This window comes from Pyrgilauda ruficollis, unplaced genomic scaffold, assembly GCF_017590135.1.
Source record: "Pyrgilauda ruficollis isolate IOZ18807 unplaced genomic scaffold, ASM1759013v1 scaffold158, whole genome shotgun sequence".
Lineage (NCBI taxonomy): Eukaryota > Metazoa > Chordata > Aves > Passeriformes > Passeridae > Pyrgilauda > Pyrgilauda ruficollis.
The window spans coordinates 111385-131556 of NW_024514543.1; the positions used below are offsets into that span (position 1 = coordinate 111385).

Here is a 20172-nt window from a genome sequence, read left to right on the forward strand (position 1 = left end):
ATATAAAAAAAAAGCCTCTATCTTTCCAGTAGTTGCTCTGTGTAAACTTTATAATCAAAAACTATAACATTCCAATACTAGAATAGCAAACTTTCCAACAATAACCATCACTGGATTTATAGTCAACCTGGTTTGGCTGCTGAGGAGAGGCATGGCATTTGCATAGGCTGAGTTTTCCAGCCTGGTCAGAACACTCAGTTTGACTTTGCTTGGCTGTTGGATTTTGGTAACTTTTTGAACGAACAGCAGAAGTCACACTAAAGAAAATGCCATTGCTGCTTTGGGATATTAAGCATTCCTGTAGGGAATGTTATGCTACAGGCAAGACTACACAGATCTGCTATCATGTTAATGCCAAGTCAGGCAGCATCTGACCAGGAGAAAAAAACTCCTTGCCTGTAGGGTGTGGGTGGCACGACTTCAGCAGGACTCATGTTGTGCAATGGCAGTAAATTTTTATTGAATATAATATTTCAGAAAAATCAGTCTTCTGATAAAAAGTAATAATCTTTCTTACAGACTACATCATACACATAAGTTTGAGGTGGTGAAAATATTACACATATCAGTGTGTCAGATGTATATATCTGCAGTGAAGTTCCACTGGTGTCACTAAAAGTTGTGACAGCAGGGGAAAATAAATGCTTGAAGTTTTATTCCAATAGGAAACAGATCTGTATTGTGGACCCTCCTCGTTCTCTAAGGAATCTGTAATCCCTTTGTTTCACCCTTCTGTTGAGTCCTTTCATGAGCAAGTTAGCAATAACCTGCATTATGAATGAAGCAGCAGCAGAAGAAATTATGTACCATTACACCTAATGGACAAGCAGCTGTCAGCTCACCCATGGCTGAACTCAGATTATTTGTTAGCAGTGGTTTGAAAGCATTAAGTGATTTCTTACATTTTAAAGAGTATTTTTTTTTTAGCTGTGTGGAGGGAAAACAGTGTTTAAGTAATGTGGAACTAGTCTTACTGATGGAATAATTTCAGAGTTATTTCCTTGCTGGGTAAAGCGGCCTTGAGAGTGGCATGCAGTTGTTCCTAAGGAATATAAAGATATCAGAAGTCCATCACCTTATTTATAAAGGAGAAAGTGTTTTGTGCTTAGTATTGGAATAAAGAGTAAAGTATTAGATTTATTTTTTTCTTGTACTGCTGGAGGTTCCTATGGAGGACCAAGGTAATTATAACTGTAATCTTTCTTTCGTGACTGAGAAGCAGAATCTTTAATGAATGTATTGTCCAGTTGTTAGTTGTCTGTATCTGAAGAAAGTGCGACAAATAACTTTTTAAAAAATGAGAAGAAGAATTTGCATCTAAATAAAAAGTCTTATTTTCTATATAGTTAATAAAATTTGTACTTTCTCATGTTGGAGCTCAAGGCATCTATTTTTTTGAACAGATAATCCTTTTTTATGGAATTTGAATTCATAACTGAAGAAACAAACTGAGATAATCTGTGTTGAAAGGATTGGATCTTTTTTCTTCAGTTTGCTTTTTTCTTTAAATGAGTTACTCAGAGCGCAGAGATTTATACAGTTTTATAAAAGCTGTTGCAGGACAAGCAAACTCAAAGACTTTGCTTTTTTGTGTCCTATTCAGTTATGTAACATTGCATTACAACTTACTTATGTAGATTTATGAGGAACTTTGTACTTTGTGTTTTATTTTATCTGTTCAGCTTAGAATGTTGCAGATCCATAAAAGTATCATGAGCTTTCAGAGTAGAAAGCAGCTATGTGAAATCAGTTCTGAAGGAAAATGTGGACAGAAAAAAGAGTTGTACTTTGATTTTAATAGATGATTCTCAGGCTGTTTTGAAGGTTGGTAGAGCTAATGTAATCTAATAAAAGTTGTGGAAAAAAAAGATGAATTTGTGTGAAAATGCTATTGAAACTATTTTAAATAACTTTCAGATTATATGTGTTTAAATTCAGAGGCCTGTTGTGTAAAATGGGAGGGGATTTCTGTTCATGTAACTCAATAGTAAGACAGGCAATGGTAAATAATCCGCAAGAAAATAGAAGTAAGAAACACAACTTTGATAATAAAATAGCCATTTAAAAAAAATTCTGGCCCATGATTTCGGTTAATTATGTATCCAGCCCACTCTGTGCAGTGTAATTTCTTCAGATTTTGAGGTATGTTTTTATAACAATTTAATTAAGGTTCACTTCAAAGTGGTAAATGGAAGCTGTTATTTTTAGGTTTGATGAATTTGATGAGGCAATTGATGAGGCAATTGAAGATGATATCAAGGAGGCTGATGGAGGAGGTATGTTTCTGATGTTACTTGTTTTGCATTGCAATGGTGATGAGTAGATGGAGAGCAAATTTATTTTGATATGAGAAGCAACACATATAACCCTCTCCTTTTAAACCGTGTAGTTTGCCTGGGATTTTTTTTAGTGCTGTATTTTTGGATGTGAACTAAATAATTTCCCTTAGGAGTAACCATCCCATACTGCCAAAAGATGTCAGAAAATTAGTAAAAGTTGATAGTTAAATCCGGCCTGCACAGGTTTTTATATATGTAATGAGTAAGTTTTGGATTTGGATTGGAATGGCAGCAGTGCTATTGACATTTGTCCCCTGTAAAAAGAGGACTCACTAACTGGTCTGCAGATGGACCTTCTAAAATACTGGGTGTAGCAAATTGTCTTAATATTCATCCAGCTCTGTTTGCACTTCTCATCTGAACACAAAAAAGTGAAATTCTGTTCTTTGTTGCCTGTTAAGGCAACATGTGACCAAAACAGAGATCTTCACCACTATCTGAGAGGGATGAAGGTGGATTTGTGCTTCTGCATCACCTTACCTGAAGAAAACAGCCATAAAACATTGTCCCTCAGTTGTTTGGCCTGTGGCACCTCCAGACACTCACCAGTGTCAGATGCTCGTGGATGTGTGCAGACAATTTGAAAATCTGTGAGTGTGTAACACAAGGTCCATTACAGTAAACGTAACTAAGTCTCAACCCTAAAGCACCTTTTCAAAAACTCCTCTTCTTGGCCAAACCACAACTCAAACCCTTCATCTCCCAAGAAGGATATTCAGCATTATGAAAAAAAGTGTATTTTCTGGTAATTTCCCTCTCAAAAGGCACTGGCGTGGTAATAGTGTGCTTTGGGGTTGAGTATCAGAATGCAGACACTTAACCAAGACCTTCTGCATGGACCTCAGTATTTCCAAGTGACCACAGCTGGGCTGTGTATGTCAGCAGCAAGACTCTGGACAGAGTCTTGCTTGACAAGAAACTGTTCTGCTTGACAGAAAATAAACTGAAGGTAGGTATATGCAAGAAAGATCTGTAGAAAGTTAAACAAGAAAATAAACTTGCTATTGTTTCCCCTTTCTGTTACTGAATTCAGGCATTGGCAGAGGCAAAGACATGTCAAATATCACAGGTCACCGTGGAAAAGACATTTCCACAATTCTAGAGGAAGAAAGGAAGGAAAACAAGCGACCACAAAGGGCTGCTGCAGCACGACGCAAGAAACGACGGCGACTAAATGACTTGGATAGTGACAGTAACATGGATGAAGAAGAGAGTGAGGATGAATTCAAGATCAGTGATGGGTAGGTCTGCAATTTAACTTCCATCACAAGTCACTGACCTCTGCAGGCTTCTGTGACTCTGGAGTGCTCCTAACATGATCATCAGGAGCGTGTTCCCAGTGCTGGAATGGCACTGCACATTGCCAGTAAAAGTCAAAGAATGATAGAATGGTTTGGGTTGAAAGGGACCTTAAAGATCATCCAGTTCCAAACCCCCTACCCTGGAGTCCTCCTGGCCTAGGGGAACATTGTACTAGAAAAACTGCATTCTGGATCCATGTGTTGACATCATCCAATCTGTGTTTTAAGCATAATACATTCTGGAAACATTACTGTGATGTTTGAGGCCTTACTACAGGCTTCTGTTAGTGAAGGAGCCAGGTGAGCTCAGTTCTCTGGCTGATGTGACAGTCGAGCAGAAATCTGTAACAAAAATGTAACTAAAATGAGGCTGGTTGTTCCCTTTTAAAAATTAGAGTTGAAAATTCCTATTTTATGGGATTCTGTTGGCCTGATTGTCATTTAGAAATTGGAAGAGGAAAATTTTCATTATTTAGAGCATATAAAGCCTGTCAGGCAGATTCTGAAATTAGTTCTTGATTGCTGCTCTGTAGGAGGTAGAGTTTGAAAACAGTCAAAGAAATGGCTTATACTGTAAAAAACAAATATATGTCATTGCTCTGGCTGACTGAAACTCACTTTCCACAGAATTTCTCATCATTCAGTCTGGGCAATTACAGATGTTAAAAAAACTGATAATTTCAGATTAACTTTATGCCTCAGTGAAGCAACATTATAAAGCAGGCACAAGGCTGTAGGCTCTTTACCAGCAACGTTTAAAGATTTACACCAATCATTGAGTCAATTTACTAAGTGTATAGAAAATTTATACAAGATAAATGTAAATTTTTAGCTTTGTTTTTCACCTGTGACCATACTGAGGACATTTCACTGGCACTCTGAATAATTGAGCTACGTGTGCTGGAAATTTCCAATCAGTGAGTGTAGCTTGTGGAAATATCACAAAATTAATCATGCATTGATCTGTTAAAGTGTGCTCATGCATTTTCAACTCCATCCTCTGCTTAGGGCCTTCTGGATCTCACACTGGGATTTAGATTCGGCTGGAAGCCAAATGCAAGTGTACCTTTAGTGTTTGATGGTTTTTAGAAAAGCCTTGACTCACTTGAAATTATGGGAATGTTCCAAGCTTATAAGGTTGTGAAGTACATGTTTTACATTAGAACCATAGTTTTGTATTAAGACACAATATTCTAATTCTGGGAAATCGTGTGGGACAGTTCTGGGGTTGTGAAGGAAAGGTCACCTTTGCTAGAACATGGTTGGTGGTTTTTTCCCTCCACAATTACTGCTATGCAGACATTACATTGCAATGAACAATATGAACACTCTAGATGTCCTGTGTTAATGCCACCTGCAGGGTTGGTTTGACAGAGTGTTTATATCCACCTGCTGTTGTAGTCTGCTGTTTAATGTCATGCACTGTAGAGCCGTATCCCAAATACACAGCTGAAACCTTCTATCAGTGATGGCAGCTTGCTCTCTCTGGGTCTTTGCTCCTCATGATAAGATTTGTGCATTTTTTGTTTTGTGTAAAATGATACTTATCACTTGCTTGTAAAATACAAGTATTAGCTTAATCCTTCGGTTGTGATACCTATCTCTGTTGTCTGGGGTTTTCCTTTGAACAGATCTCAAGATGAGTTTGTTATATCAGAGGAAAATCTGGATGAAAGTGAAGATGACCCACCATCAAACGAGGACAGTGACTCTGAGTTCTGCGCCCGCATATCCAGGCGACACCTCTCCAGGCCCATGAGGCAAAGCAGGCGGTTACGAAGGAAAACAGTCAAGAAAAAATACTCTGAAGATGATGAAGATGAAGAGTCTGAGGACAATTCAAGCAGAGAGTCAGGTGAGTATAAGCAATCTTTGATATTTTAAGTACTCTCTTCTGGAGATAGTGAGAATGGCAGCCTGAGTTTCTGTCATGAGTGATTAACTTGTTTGCTTGCTTTGGTGAGTCATCTTTGCTACTTGTTTGCTGTCAGTATTTTTCAGGAAGCTGATATTGAGCGCTAGGTTCTTTGCATTGCTAGGTAATTATGTATTTAAATGCTTGTGCTATGATTCTAGAGGCCACCATTGTGGATAGTTGCAGCTACCTCTGTACCTCTCCTGTTGGGCACATGATTATAGGAAAGCGGTTCAAAAGCGTCCTTCTTTATAGCTAGTAGAAGACCTTCTGAACACACCTATGAAAAAGATTCTGAAAGAAACATTTTCTGACACTTTTATAGCAAAGTAGACTTCAGTTGTATGGCATTCTGTGTTTTCTGGGAGGCTTGAAAGCAAAGAATGACACCTTGAATCTCTCCTAAAATTATCTTAAAATCTTCAGTAACTAAAGACTCTTGCATTGCAGCAGAACCTAATAGTTCACTTTATTCTACTTGTCCTTCAACTACTTCATTTTCTCTTGGCATGGTTTGAAGTGTGAGAATAGTACCTGTGCACTACATAAACCTCTTCATGATCAACATCTTTCTCTAAAGACTGTCCTCCTTGTTTCTGCTTCATTTGAGACACAGACTATTGTCTGTGTCTCAAGTGTATATGTATAATATAAAATGAGTGCTTATGTATATGGTGCCATATACATAAGCATTCATTTTTTCTCACTCTTCTTGTGAATTTCAGATTTTAACTATACTGGGGTGTTACCTTACTGCAGTGTGTGTTATCTTTCCAGTGTTTTATCTGTCTGTCTAGAATATCTGTCTGTCTAGAATATAGATGAGGAACATGTTGGAGTAAGTTGCTTTGGAGTACTGATTTCCAAAAGGAAGGTTCATACACGGACAGATCAAGACAACTATATGAGTGATTAGAGGGATTGTTATCTCCCTGTCCTCAATGCATCATTGCACTGATCATCTCTTATCAATGGAGATACTGGCAGAAGTCATTATCTGTTCTGTAATGCACAGGTTTGTTTCCTGATGGACACACATCTGTAATAAAATCAACTGATTCCTTTTTAATTACATATATATCTAAAAGTATAATGTTAACTGTGTGTTTCTGTTTCTCTCTTACCCTCATTATTGTCCATCAGGATCCTGCTTTAAGCCCGTTTTCAGCTAAGGAAATCAGGTGCCCTGCAAGAGGCTTTATTTTCAGTCTCCAGAGATTTTCTAAAATCAGTCTCCAGAAAATTTCTAAAGCTGGTTGTTCTTGCTGACTTGCTCTCTTTCTTTGTCTAATATTTTAGGAAGTAAAGAGGATGCCACTTAGATCTGTGGCTCATGTCAATCTCTAACTTAGAAACAGTGTGTGACTTCTATAGAAATGTATCTTGGGATAATGGTTCTGGCATAGCTCAGTGAAAAGCAGATGAAGTTGATTTGAGGCTATTTTCAACTGATGTAAATAAATTTAATTTTTGAAGACACTAGCTGCAGTAGACTGGTGCAGGAAGAACTGTGATTGATGGTAAGTTTCTTCTGTATGGTTTCTGTTTTAAGCAAACCCACAATTGAGTGAAACTGGTTTTTGTTGTTAACTTAGATAACTCAGATCTTGGAGTTTCATCTTGTCAGTCATTTTTCATCTATCCGTTCTTAAAAGTCTTCTAGTAGAGTACACATTTTTTAAATTTTAAAAGCAGAACAGACTCTCCTGAGACACTGGTAATGTGTGCCATCAACTCCACTTCAGTAAGGTTGTTTCCACTGTCAGGAGTTGTAGAGACGTCTTTGACAGCAGTAGAGATGAGGCAACAAAAACACCGTAAGGAAACTATCTGAATTAGGAAACTTACCTAAATTTTTTTGTGTGAGGCAGTTTGCTTTGATGGACTAATGCACATCACTGTTTTGTTCCATACAGAGAGTGGTGATTACACAGATTACAGTGATGATGATTACCTGGAAACTAGGAGGAGAAGATCAAGACGGAATCAGAAGAGACAAGTTAATTATAAGGAAGATTCAGAAAGTGATGGCTCACAGAAAAGTGTCCGATATGGGAAGGAGTTGAGAAGAGTTCATAAACGCAGGCTCTCCACTTCAGATAGCGAAGGTAAAATAAACAGTCCAGCATTTCCAGGAGCATGTGTATGTCAGCATCAGCATGAAGGGAAAGTTACATAGTTCTAAGATTTCAAAGAATTGTCTTTCTAGAGTTCCTTGATGTTTCTCAGAAACTCTTTCCTTCTGACACAGCCCACGGGTACTTTATGATGCACTGAGTCACTTCTCAAATTTATCATTGCCCCTAATCCTGACTTCCAGGTGTGAATTTACTGTGCCTGACACAGAGTGTTGGGATTCCAAAATTGGCAGTAATACAACTCTTTCACCATTTTTCTCTTAAGAGGTCACAAAGCTGCATCCCACCAGCCTCTAAAGATTCTCATATGTAAGAGGAAGGGCATTGCCACTGGTGCCCTGACTGTGTTTGTGCTGGTGGTTCAGACTCATTCCATCTCCTGTTCAAGGAGCTGTGCCAAGTGCAAAGGAAGCCTCTCTCAGTAATGTCAGGCACACCATGAGTGACTGGTGTGCTTTGTTTACAAAATCAGCCAGTGGCTTTGGCTGGTTTGGATTGTGGGTGCTTGGATTATCAGACCTTAGCTCTGGCTTTCTGAATGCTGAGCGGTGCAGATTGCAATGGATACCAGGCTTCCTCAGAAAATGACCTGTCCTTGGCAGCCTGAGTGCCTCAGTTTTGGAAGGGATCTCCTCAGACTGCAGAGGGTAGAGTATCCTCTAGGTGAAGGAAAACAAGTATGTGATGCAAGTCTGTAGTGTCTCAAAAACATGATCTTCAATACAGCCTTTTCTCAGGCTCTGTGGTGGCTTTTTTTTTTTTTTGCCAGCACTAGTGGCTTTAAACATTCCCTGATTGATGTTGTCTTTTCTTCATGAAGTCCCATTTCCTCGGGTATTTTTAGTATTGGCTTTCCATGTATTAAAATCAGCACCATCTGGCACCTTTCCAGCACTCTCATGCAGTTCCCACAATATATCATAAAACACATAACAGTGTTACTGGAATTGTAATTACTTTAAAAATAGAGGAACACTGACAGTCTCAGTCATCTTGAACCTACATTAAATAATAGCCTTTAAAATGAAAATTCCCGTGATTTCTAATGGAAATCACAAAGAGACAACAAATTATGTTTGCTATTTGGTTTTTCAGTTTCCATTTTTTCTCACCACAGTCACCAAAGATGAGTGTAAAGGCTGTCAGGGTGTAGGCAGTATTCCAATTTGCCAAAACACCAAGCCTCCCATTAAAAGAATAAGTTGTATATAATTTGGGGGTGGCAGGGGTATAGTACAGCTCTCTGTGTGTGTGTGTGTGTGTAGATATATGAATTTTATGGTAGAGCAGGCCATTATTTGAGTTCTGAGTTTCTGTCAGGGTGCAAATGAAGCACATACTGTGAGACAAGGAATGCAGTTCTGCCTTATTCCCAGTGTGGAGTTACCAGTTTTAGGGGAGAACACAACTACTTCCAAAGCCTCTGGTACTCCTCAGATTGGAAACAGAATATCCATAAATTGTTAATACATTCTGCATTAGAAGTTAATGTAAAAAGTAAAAAGAATGCAAGCCTTTTGGCTTGGTTGGGGAACCTGGGGAAGGAGACAGAAATGTGTGTGCTCAGAGAGCTGTCTTGTTCATGAGTGTGAAAGATAAACAATAAATGTTGCACTGAGATTTACTAATGGCTCTAAGTCTGCTGCTTCTTCCAGAGAGCTACACATCTAAGAACTCTGAAGATGATGAATCCACAAAGGAGTCAAAGCGACTGATTAGAAAACGTCGGCGAAGTACAGACGACTATTCCGAGGAAGAAGGAGAGGATGAGGAGGAGGAAGGGAAGCCTGTCCGCAAACGCCTGAATCGAATTGAGACCGACGAGGAAGATGCGTGTGAAAATGCAAACGACGACGCAGAAACCCCCACTCCTGCAGATAAGCTGCCAGCAGCACAAGCCCCCCAAGACAACCCCAAGAAGCACTGCTACCGGATAGAGAGCGATGACGAAGATGACTTTGATAATGTAGGGAAAGTAGAGAGCCCTTTGGACTACAGCCTGGTGGACTTGCCTTCCACCAACGGACAGAGCCCAGGGAAAACCATTGAGAACTTGATTGGCAAGCCAAGCGAGAAGACCCAGGCCCCCAAGGACAGCACAGCCAGCGCCAGCCTGGCGCCCAATGGGACAGGGAGCGGGCAGGAAGCGGTAGGGCCGGAGGAAGATGAAGATGAACTTTTGAGAGTGACTGACCTTGTTGATTACGTCTGTAACAGTGAACAGTTATAAGACTTCCATTTTTGTGCTAATTTATTCCACGGTAGCTCATACCAGCGGGCCAGTTATTAAAAGTTGTTTTATTTTTCCTAGAAAATTCTCCACTACAGTATCACTTTCTAGAAGCAAGAATTTCACCAGTCCTGCAGTCTTTCTGTGAAGTGACCAGTTTTGAACTTTGAAGATGAATTGCTGTAAATTCCCTCTCTTACCCCCCCTTCTCCTTCCAAGTCCATGGTCCTGGGTAATTTCACTCACAAAAACCTTATAACAACAAGAGATTTGTATATTTTTGACTTTATATTTCCTGAGTGCATACAAATTTGTGGAAATGGGTGGCCTAAGAAAGCATTCCAAATCAGTCAGGGCCCAAACCGGAACTGGGGTGGGTTTGGCTCAAGGGGTGGGGGGACGGGAGGGGGGTGGTGCAGAAGCACTTGTGCTTTAGCTTTTTCATATGAGATATATATTATATTTAAATGTTCACAACTTAGATTACAACTTAACAGACAGTTAAAAGCAAAATTAATGTCTGTACTGTCGCATTTTGTGAGTTGTAGGTTAACATACCATAGCTCATTTTAGTAATCACCTTCATGGAAGCAGTTTGATTTTAATACTGGAGGCAAACAGAATTATTAGAGGCCAAGAAGGTACCATAAACAAGAACTCTGCTATTCATTATGACTTGCAGACTTTCCTAATAAACATCCTTTAAAATGTTTGTACAGTGAAGTGTACTGTAATGAAGTTTTTGACAGTCGAAACACTCTAGCCATGAATTTCTAAAGTGATCTCATGCACAGTTCATCAGATGGCCTTCAATGCACAGTGTCTAGTGGGAGGACGTATTGATGTCGACTAAGTCTCTAAGCTGGATGTCAAGTAAGTCTGTAAGCACTGCAGACTTTTACAGACAAAAGAACCCTGCAGTCGCTGCCCGGCCACGTGAGTTTCATAACCAGTTGGAGTATTCTGAACAAAATGTGTTTGTACAAATGGCATTGACCACAGAATGACAGTGCATAAGAGGATGGAGGGATTTTCAAATAAACCATGACTGGTCCATTCATGCCCTTAATATCTACTTCAAATTGAAGTAAACAAATGGAACAGTTTTCCTTTTGGAGGTTTCCTGTTTAAGGTTTGTGTGTGTTTTTGTTTTGGTTTTGCTTATCTGCCTGGATGTATTAGCAGGTTTTGAATGTAGTTGTTGGCCTTTGGCCATTAGAATTTTCTTAAAATACATTTTAATAACTGTCATGTGACCAACTGATTTCAAGAAGGCAGAGTTTCTGAGAGAAAACGCTTGGCTCCAAGACATCTCATCAACTTTTCAGCAGGCATGAAGTATATGTGTTTTTATTCAAGGTGGGGGAAAAAAAGACAATGGAAGAATAAACCCCCCCCTCAAATCAACATGGGCCACATCAAGAGCATTCAGTTTTCTCTTTACTCTGATTAAGATGCAGGCTGTAGCATTTGTACATGTTACAGGACACAGCTCAGACAGATCTGCCAAACACTGAAATCCAAAAAGGTCACATCTGTTAATCCTTTTGCGCTGAGATTTGGATTTTTGACTGGTGTTTATGTCCATTGCCGGCAATGGATGCACCAAAGCTGCTGCTGCCACTGAGGAGTGAGTTCTCCTTTCCTGCCCCACCTGATTCCCTTCCATTATTTTGTATTTACTAGTTAGTCATTAAGCACTTCTGTTTTCTTGTACTAAAACCAGCATTAGGCCTTTACTAAATACCTCTCTAGAAAACCTAGATCCAAATTTTACCTACCTTCTGGTCTTTAAAATCTTAGTTTTGTTTCCCCACCTCTTTCTCCCCCGGGTCTGTCAGAACCACTCTGTGACTCTTACTTATTTGAGTTCTAGCAGTGCACATATCCTGCTATAAAACTAGGATCAGAAAGATGCAAAAAGATGGAACTTGCTCATTATCTGCTGTGCTATGCAGGCTTGTGATTAAAAACAAAGAGAAATCACTCTCTACATGACAATTTAATTTCATCAAAGATTAAATTTTTCCTACCTTACTGATGTTAACAATTAACAGTTAAATTATTAAAACAGGGTAGTGAAGAGCCACAGAAGCTTGGAATGAGTTCTTAAAAGCATATGTAGTGTTTTAAGCTGCTCTAGTGCTTTTCTTTGCCTAGGTGATGCATAAATGTAGTGCTTCTAAATTCTAATATACTTGGGTATTAGAACAAGTAAGAACATAAGGCTTCCACTTGTCCATGATAGTAGTTGCTGAGCATTTCTAATTCTTGCAGTGCAAACTGATTCACATCCATCAACTCTGTGGACTCTATAGTTCCTCATTTGTTTTGGCAGTGCCATGTTTTCCTTTGCTGCCTGATGGAGTCTTTTATTATCTGATCAAACATGTTTGCTTGTAGAGTCAACTCCAAATGCTAAATACTTAGTGGGGAGGTACTTGTGTATGTAAGAAAATTCAAAAGAGTTACAATTCTGGATATACCGATCATGAGAAAAATAGAGTACTGAGCTAGAGCTATGTAAAAGCAGGAAAGACCAGGAAGCAAAATTGAAGCTTGCATCAGAAGTGTCATGTTTTAAAAATGGCCAGTTGTTACCAAGTTCTACTTTCTATAGGGTCTCTTCTTAAAAGCAACTTTTCTGTCTTCTAATAGGTCACCCTTAGTACCTGAGATGGCTTCATCGCATAGGATCTAGAGTTCCTCCGTAGATCAGTGGGAATGATGTGCAAGGAAAAATGGAAAAAAAATGCTCTGGAAAATATTACTGTTTTAAAACTTGGTATTTCTGTCATTTTTAAGGCTTTCTGCTTGGTGGAAAATTTATCATCTCCTATTTGGGAAGATGGCGTTTTCCGACAAGAGGCCGGCTATCACACAGGGTTCATGCTGTTACAGTATGGATATGTGATTCCTCAGCGAAAATGTCTTCCTGGTGTCCTTACAGTCTTGTGCCCTTCTGTGCACAGTGTGAGATCAGAAGTTAGTTAACAGTGATCTTCAGGTATAGGTTTGGGCTTAAAGCTCAAACCGTGTGGGAAATGGAAGCAGGTAAGGGATTGTTTTTAATGAGATCAAGCAGCTACTGGGTGAACATGCTGAGCATTTATTCAACAAACTCTTGTTTATTCCACACAGATTGTCACTAACAGCTTTGTCTTTTTTTACCAGCAAGCTCTTTTGTATATAACTGACTGGGAAGAAAGCTGATTTCTATGTGTACTCTAAATAGCACTGCTGGGAAGAAGAACATCTAGATCAAGTGGAGGAGTGGATTTTTTTGTGCCACCAGGATAAATGTTGGCTGTTCGCTTCCCTGTGTGTTGCTGCAGTGACTCAGTGATAAAAAGCACACAAGCAGGGCCACTGCAGTAATGAATGGGGTGTGTTGATCTAAGCAGAAGGGGGATAGAATTAACAACTGGGTTGGTTTCACCACAGTTGCTGTCTTCTGGTTGTTGAGTCTGATAAACTTGAGCATATTCTTGATATAAGATGGAAAGTGATATCATATTTAACAGCCCTTAGTTGGCAAGGTCAGTGCTGAACAATCAGCTCTTTGATACGTTCATTTTGTACATGCTAAATTACATTTTGAAATTACTGCATCTTCCTGACTATTTTTTTGAACAAATAGATTGTTCTGGTCTAGCAGCACTTAAGAGAAACAAGAGACACTTTATTAAAAGAAGCTCATTTTTGAAGTGTCACCTTTGAGATTTTATTGTATTAAGTGTCTCGGTTACTCTCCATATTATGGGAGCTAATGACTTAGTTGGACTTGTTTTCTGTTCACTTCTGTTTTCTAATTGCTGTGTCTAAGCTCTTGGTGAGAGACCTTACATTGAGAAGCTCAAGGGGCAAAAGATACATGTTCACAAAAGAAAAATTGTATGGTAGTGGTACACTTGTTCTGATTTTTCTTTACATCTGTTATTTAAACTACACTGGTATCCAGATGCTGCGACTGTGTAATAATTTTAATCCTTCATTGTCAGGGGGTCCATTTTATACCTCTGTTTTCAGGTGCTTATAATAACATGGTTTTCAGTTTTTGCAGTAGGAAGTTCTAGTCTAAACCATCAAATAATGATTTCAAATCACATATTTTTACAAACTTCTTTTATGAAAAGTAAACAGGGAGTTTTTACGGCACCTGCTTTTTTAAATTCACTTTGTACACAGTGATTTAAATAAATCATGGCAGTAATGCTCGCCCCCAGAACTGGTCTGACAAAGAGATTTGTATAATCTAATTCAAAAAAGCTTTATATAGGCCTTGAAAATTGGGTCTGATACATGTGCAGTGACTACTATTCACAGACTTGTAATGTGGTTCTGATGTGCAGTGTGTACCCTAGGTATGTATTTGCATTTGATGTATGCTTCTGGTTTGATGGGTGGATAAAATCCTTAAATATATATATAAATATATGTAGAAGATCAAGTATCTTCAAATGCTGTTTCATTGCATTTCCCAAATGCAAATTTGGGAATAAATTTGCATTGAATATGGTATGGGAATCTCTAGAAATAAGGCAGCAGCAGAATTTTCCAAGTCTTTAAGTGTTCAAAACTTCCATAGAAGCATTTAGGATATTGTCCCAAGTAAGGATTTACAGGATCAAGATCGCATTTACTGGTAATCTGTTCTGCCTCCCCTTCCCTAACAGTTAGCATAGGGACTGTATCTCACTTAAAATGTTGGAAGACAGAAAGTAAAAAAATCCAGCAGAAATTATCTATTTGGGTTTTTTTTTTTTTTTTTTTTTTTTTTTTTTTTTTTTTTTTTTTTTTGGGGGTTTTTTTGGTTTTTTTTTTTTTTTTTTTTTTTTTTTTTTTTTTTTTTTTTTTGCTAGTATATCCTGATATAAGAAAAATTCTGTGACTAATCTTTGATGCTTTACCCAGTCTGAGGCCTAATGGAGAGTTCTAGCTTCAGAAATATTTATCAGTTGGAAATTATTTCTGGAGACCCAGCAGATGGGGTATTGAGGATTACTAGTCACTTTGGAAAGTCACATCACTTACCAAGCTCTTCTTCTGGATTAGGTGTAACTAACCAAGGTAGTTCCAAACAACAGAAACATGGGAATGGTTGTCCCAACACTTCAGAGTAATTTAACTTACTTTGTACATTGCAGAAGATGTATATTGCTTAGTATAACATGTAAATAAAAGACTGCAGGGAGCTTCTGGAGGAAAGAATAAAACACTCTAAAGTAGATAAGTTTTTAGAGTTGAATCTATGGTGTAAAGCATTCAGATTCAACTGCAATTAAAGGCAAGTCTTACAGCTTGGGTTTTCGACTATCATCTTGTAAAGGCTGGGCCCCCACACTCGAGCTGAGGAGCAGGAGAGGGGACAGCATTGCAGTTAGAGGGGCACACGTGCCTGCCAGTAGATCTGCTGTTGCTCCATACAACCCCAAAGGTTGCTGAGGAGAGCTGAGCGTTTGTTCGGCTGGTTTACTTTGTGCACTTTGCAGCACTTTGTGTATAGTCAGTCTCACCGGCTCCCCAGGTGCAGACAGTCACTCGCTCCTGCTGTTTGGATGCTTGTTCCAATAACAGGGAGATGGGGAATGGATGGAGGGAAGTGGAATGGAATAGTGTGTATGCAAACTCATGCCATTTGCAAGAGAGGTCTTGGACAGGCCTAGAAACTACTTGTGACTTGCTCTTTAAAGGCTGGATTTCCAAAGGAAGGTCTCCATTTAGGAGAATCATCCCGATACCCTCCTTTTCTCATCCTGATTTTCAAAGTAACTGGAAAATGTACTTGATGTCTCCTTCCTTGAGGGAATAAATAATGTTCCTCCATCAGTGCAATGTGGATGTAGAAAAAATTAGGAGCAGTCCGTAGAATATTATGACAATGTTTGTCTCCAGGGATGACAGTCACAGTCCACACAGTTCACTTTCTTGTTTGTTCCTCTTCCTGTGTCCCACACAACTGAACTTGGATCAGTCTGTCTGAACTTAAGTGGTTCTACTTAAGGGATAAAGTCCTTCTGCAAAAATACATGATAGACCAGTGCACTCTTTGTTAATAGATGCTGATCTGCCACTCAAGGTAGAGGTAGGAAAGGAAGTCAAATCATAATAAGCCTTGTTTAGTTTTCCATTTTGTACTTGTTATATCGACTCTAAAATTTTGTACAGTACCTTATTCCTGTCCTTTATTCACTCAAAGGATGCTTCTCCCCCTAGCTGCCATTAAACTGTTGCCAATGCAGTTGCTGGTTCCTGCCCGTGTTTCACAGCACTCCTGCCTCAGCCAGGGGATGGATGGGACTGATCCAAACGCATGATGTTACCATTCCTGGGTGCAGGGCAGTTCTCACACAGCCACAGATCCTGTCCATGAGACAAACATTGGGGATTCTCAGTGTCCTATGTGGATGCTTACCCTCCAGTATTCTTTTGACAACTGGATCAAATCTGCCAGACAGGTCTCTTAAAATTTAAGATACGCTTACATGAAGTACAGTTTTGTCTTGCTCGCGTGTGCTGTTTGTGTTTGCAAAGATACCTTGAGTTCCTTAAAAATGGTCTCCACAGCTGGCCTCATCTTCTGTTTTCTTTCTCTAAAGAATTAACACAGTAAAGTTCCACAAGTGGAGCTCTTTATGTACCGTTTAATCCTTGCATTTTTTGAGTCCTGAACCTTGTTTTTTTCAGTCTTTCTTCAGTCATGGCTTGCTACAATATCAAAGGGAAAGGACCTGGGGACACACACTGTGTGTGTGGGAAGGGGGGGAAATACCTTGAAAAAAACTGGAAGTGTTATTCTTGTTGCACATAAATTGGGTGGTGCTTTCACTGTCTTTTCCCTCCCACTGGTAATATCACGTGCATGTAAAACATGCTGCGTTAAAACTTTTTTAAATGGAAATCATGGTGGCATAGTGCTCAAAGGGTTAACTGCAGTTTATTAACAGCTAATGTTTTTAGATTTGCAGTACACAACTGTTTAAATACTGTATTCCTTGTAAATGAAGTAAGAAAAAATGTTAAGGCTGGTGCCAATATTTTTGTTAATGAATTGTTCAGCGTTGTCTCTCACTACAGTCTGGTCAGAACTCTTTGTGTATAAGCTGGGCCTGAAGCCATTTTATAGCTTGTAGGCCTAATTGTGTAACTTTTCTTTCATAATGGTTTTGTTATAATATCTACTGTCATTTCTTTCATATAAATATGACATGTAAATTGTCATAATAAAAAAAAAATTGAAATAACTTGATGTACAAAGTATAATGTGTATTGCAGATACAAGTGCTTTTTAATGAGCATTACACATGCACATACCTTCTTTAGTTTTAGAGCAAGCACTGAGTAATGGCTGCTGTGTACTGCTCCAGCCTGTGATGGTGCCACTGCCTGCCACAGGAATGGGCAGCTCCTGCTTTATGTTGGTTTTGTTGCAGCAGCTCAACTGAGAGAAACTTCCTTTCTTTGAGCAGCTCTGGCTGATGCTGGGGAAGACCTGATGGATTTGTTTTTGCAGTCACGATGGTTTTCTATTGTGTTCCAACTTTTATATACTTTTTATATCTCATCTCCTAGTGATGTTGCAGTCACTTGACAAAAACCATTGTGCCTGCAGTCAGCACTGTACCCAGGAAGGCTCTGCCAGCAGGCAGCCATGAGGTGTCCATGTGGTGCACAGAGGAGCCAGGTTCATTTATTTAGGCTGAAAACTTGGGAAAAATGGGGGGGGAAAATGGAAATGTGCAGAGACACACTGAAGAAGCAGATGTTCTAACACATGACAATGGACATGGATGATATTTCAGGACTTTAACAGGAGAAAGTCAGGGAGAAAGAAACAAATCAAAGAAGGGAGTGGCTTTTTTGTGTGAATTGCTGAAGCCTGTCAGTCTTTATTTTGAATGTGTCTGTGGCTGCAGTCAAGCTTCTGCGTGTTTCTGTAGTGATGAGAAATTGCTGTGAAATCCATCCTCTTGCTCCACTGCCAAAACTTTACACTTCCATTTCTAACAGATTCTGGGTATCTGAGTCTGAACTGGCCACCTTGTGGCAGGCAGTGATGTGGAGAGAAACAAGCTCCCCTGGATGGTGACTCCTGCCTTCTGTGCTAAGGTGACAACCCTGTGAAGGTGCCTGCTGCTCTCCATTGCCTCTGAACACGGCCCTGGTTGACTAAATCACTGTTGGACATCCAGTGTTCAGACATCAGTGTGGGGCTGGATCCGAATCCATTTCTTAAAGCTCTTAGAGCTGAAGGAAAGTTTTCAGGTAATGCCATTCTGTTCCATTCTAACTTAGAGGAAACATCTGCCTTCCTCCTCCAAGCTTCTCTTAGGTGCAGCACTCAGTACTCTGCTGTGAAGTGTAAATAAGGAAGATGTGGATTTCTCCTCCTCCTTTAATGCCTCATCCTCAAAACCAGCTTCCTTTCTGGGCTTAAACTATCCCTTTTCCCATTTTCTTTTGGAAGAGTGGTATGCCACAGAAGAAAGACTCGCATTTGCACGCAGGAAAAGAAATTATCTCTGTATTACTCCACTGCAGCGGCTTCAATCAGCAATAATTCAACACCAACCACTCAGAAATCTTAATTTATAATGACCTGAAGTTGTTGTGTGATTTGGATTTAACTACAAAGGTGGTGAGAACTCTCTGTGGCTGATATGACAGCCAGATTAGGTAAGAGGGAGTGGACATGAACAGGAGCATTGCTTTGTAACCACTAAGTGTAGTGAATGGTATTTCTGTGTATTTGCATCTCTTCCCACCAGCTACCATAGTCTGATCTATGTTCTTGGATGAATTGCAAATTTTTGTTTCCAGTTGACCACTTGGCTTGGTGTGGCAAACTTGAAGATGGTTGAGAAATTCCCCTTTCCTCATCTCCTGTTGCCTCTGTTGTTTTTTTCCAAACTATTCCAGTGGTGTTTAAATATCACTTCACTGTGGAATTTGCTTTCATTTAGGTCTAGGTGATTATTTGTATGAGTAACAATTATTATTAATAATGATATATTGCATTATTATTTGCTTAATTAAAATCCAAAACGGGTGGGCATGGCTGACCAGCTTTCCAAAGCATTGTCAGTACCTCAGACTAAGAGAACCATTTCATGTTCTGCTCTTTGTTATCCAAGACCATAGCTAGGAAAGTCCAGAGAAAGGAAAGATGGAAACTTAATCTTGTTAATAATTGGTTCATGTTTGTGAGAACCTGCGTTTGCACACAGGTAGCTAAATGACTCCTAAAAAAGTAAATTTAAACTGATAAAAGGGAAGGTTAACATCCACAACAAGCTAACAACTTGCTTTTGGTATGTTGCTGTGGCAGGAGCATTTGCCATCCTGACAAGTCAGGGAGAAGGGATGTTTGCAGCGATGCTGTCTCACTGATGGTGTTAACAAAAGCATCCTGACAGAGATGTACTTCACTGATGCATCAGTAATCCCTGTTTCTCACTGCAGTAGCAAGAGAAATGGTGTAAATCCGGGGGAAGAAGCAGGGCCAGTGCTCATGAGGGGGTGGCAGCCTTCCCATCCCTGAAACATGCTGTCCTGTGACACCCTCCGCTCGCCAGGTTCTGCAGTAGTGTCAGGCTCCTGACCCCAACTTCATCACTGCTGGGGGAAATCAGCAGGATATCCTTTAAGCAGTTCAGGTACTTGTGATTTTCTTTTTCTTCTCTGTGTGCATTTATGAGACATTAGGTGCTGGTCACCCACCAGAAATTCCGCTTCCAGCATCCAATTGTGAATCTGCTGTATTTATTTATTATTATTTATTATCTTTCCCTCTGTCACCGGGCCAATGAGACTTACAGGCTAAAATAGACCAAGAAGCATTTGGACAACGCTCTCAAGCACAAGGTATGATTGTTGTGGTGTCCTGTGCAGGGCTGGGAGATGGACTGGATGATCAACGTGGGTCCCTTTCAATTCAGGATATTCAATGGTTCTGTGACTGCTCTTGGTACTGTCGATTATAGAATCTGAATGTTTTGGGTTGGAAGGGACATTAAAGACATGTTCCAACCATACCTTCCACTAGACGAGATTGCTCAGAGCCACATCCCACCTGGCCTTGAACACTTCCAGGGATGTGGCAGCCACAGCTTCTCTGGGCAACCTATGCCAGTGCCTCACCACCCTCACAGGGAAGAATTCTCCTCACAATATCTAATCTCACTCCGCCCTCTGTCAGTTTGAATCCTTTCCCCTTTTTCCTGTCCCTTCACGTCCTTGTCCAAAGTCC

At 39.7% G+C, this 20172-nt stretch overlaps 1 protein-coding gene across 1 annotated transcript in view; it reads left to right on the forward strand.

The window, feature by feature from the left end:
- RSF1 (remodeling and spacing factor 1) overlaps positions 1-10646 on the forward strand; it is a 60612-nt gene extending 49966 nt beyond the window's left edge. Inside the window, exons 12-16 of the mRNA XM_041461944.1 lie at positions 2209-2276; positions 3373-3580; positions 5272-5495; positions 7472-7663; positions 9349-10646. Of these exons, the coding sequence (XP_041317878.1) occupies positions 2209-2276; positions 3373-3580; positions 5272-5495; positions 7472-7663; positions 9349-9923 (1267 nt within the window). The 3' untranslated portion in view covers positions 9924-10646. The remainder of the gene's footprint in view (positions 1-2208; positions 2277-3372; positions 3581-5271; positions 5496-7471; positions 7664-9348) is intronic.
- Positions 10647-20172: the final 9526 nt, after the last annotated feature.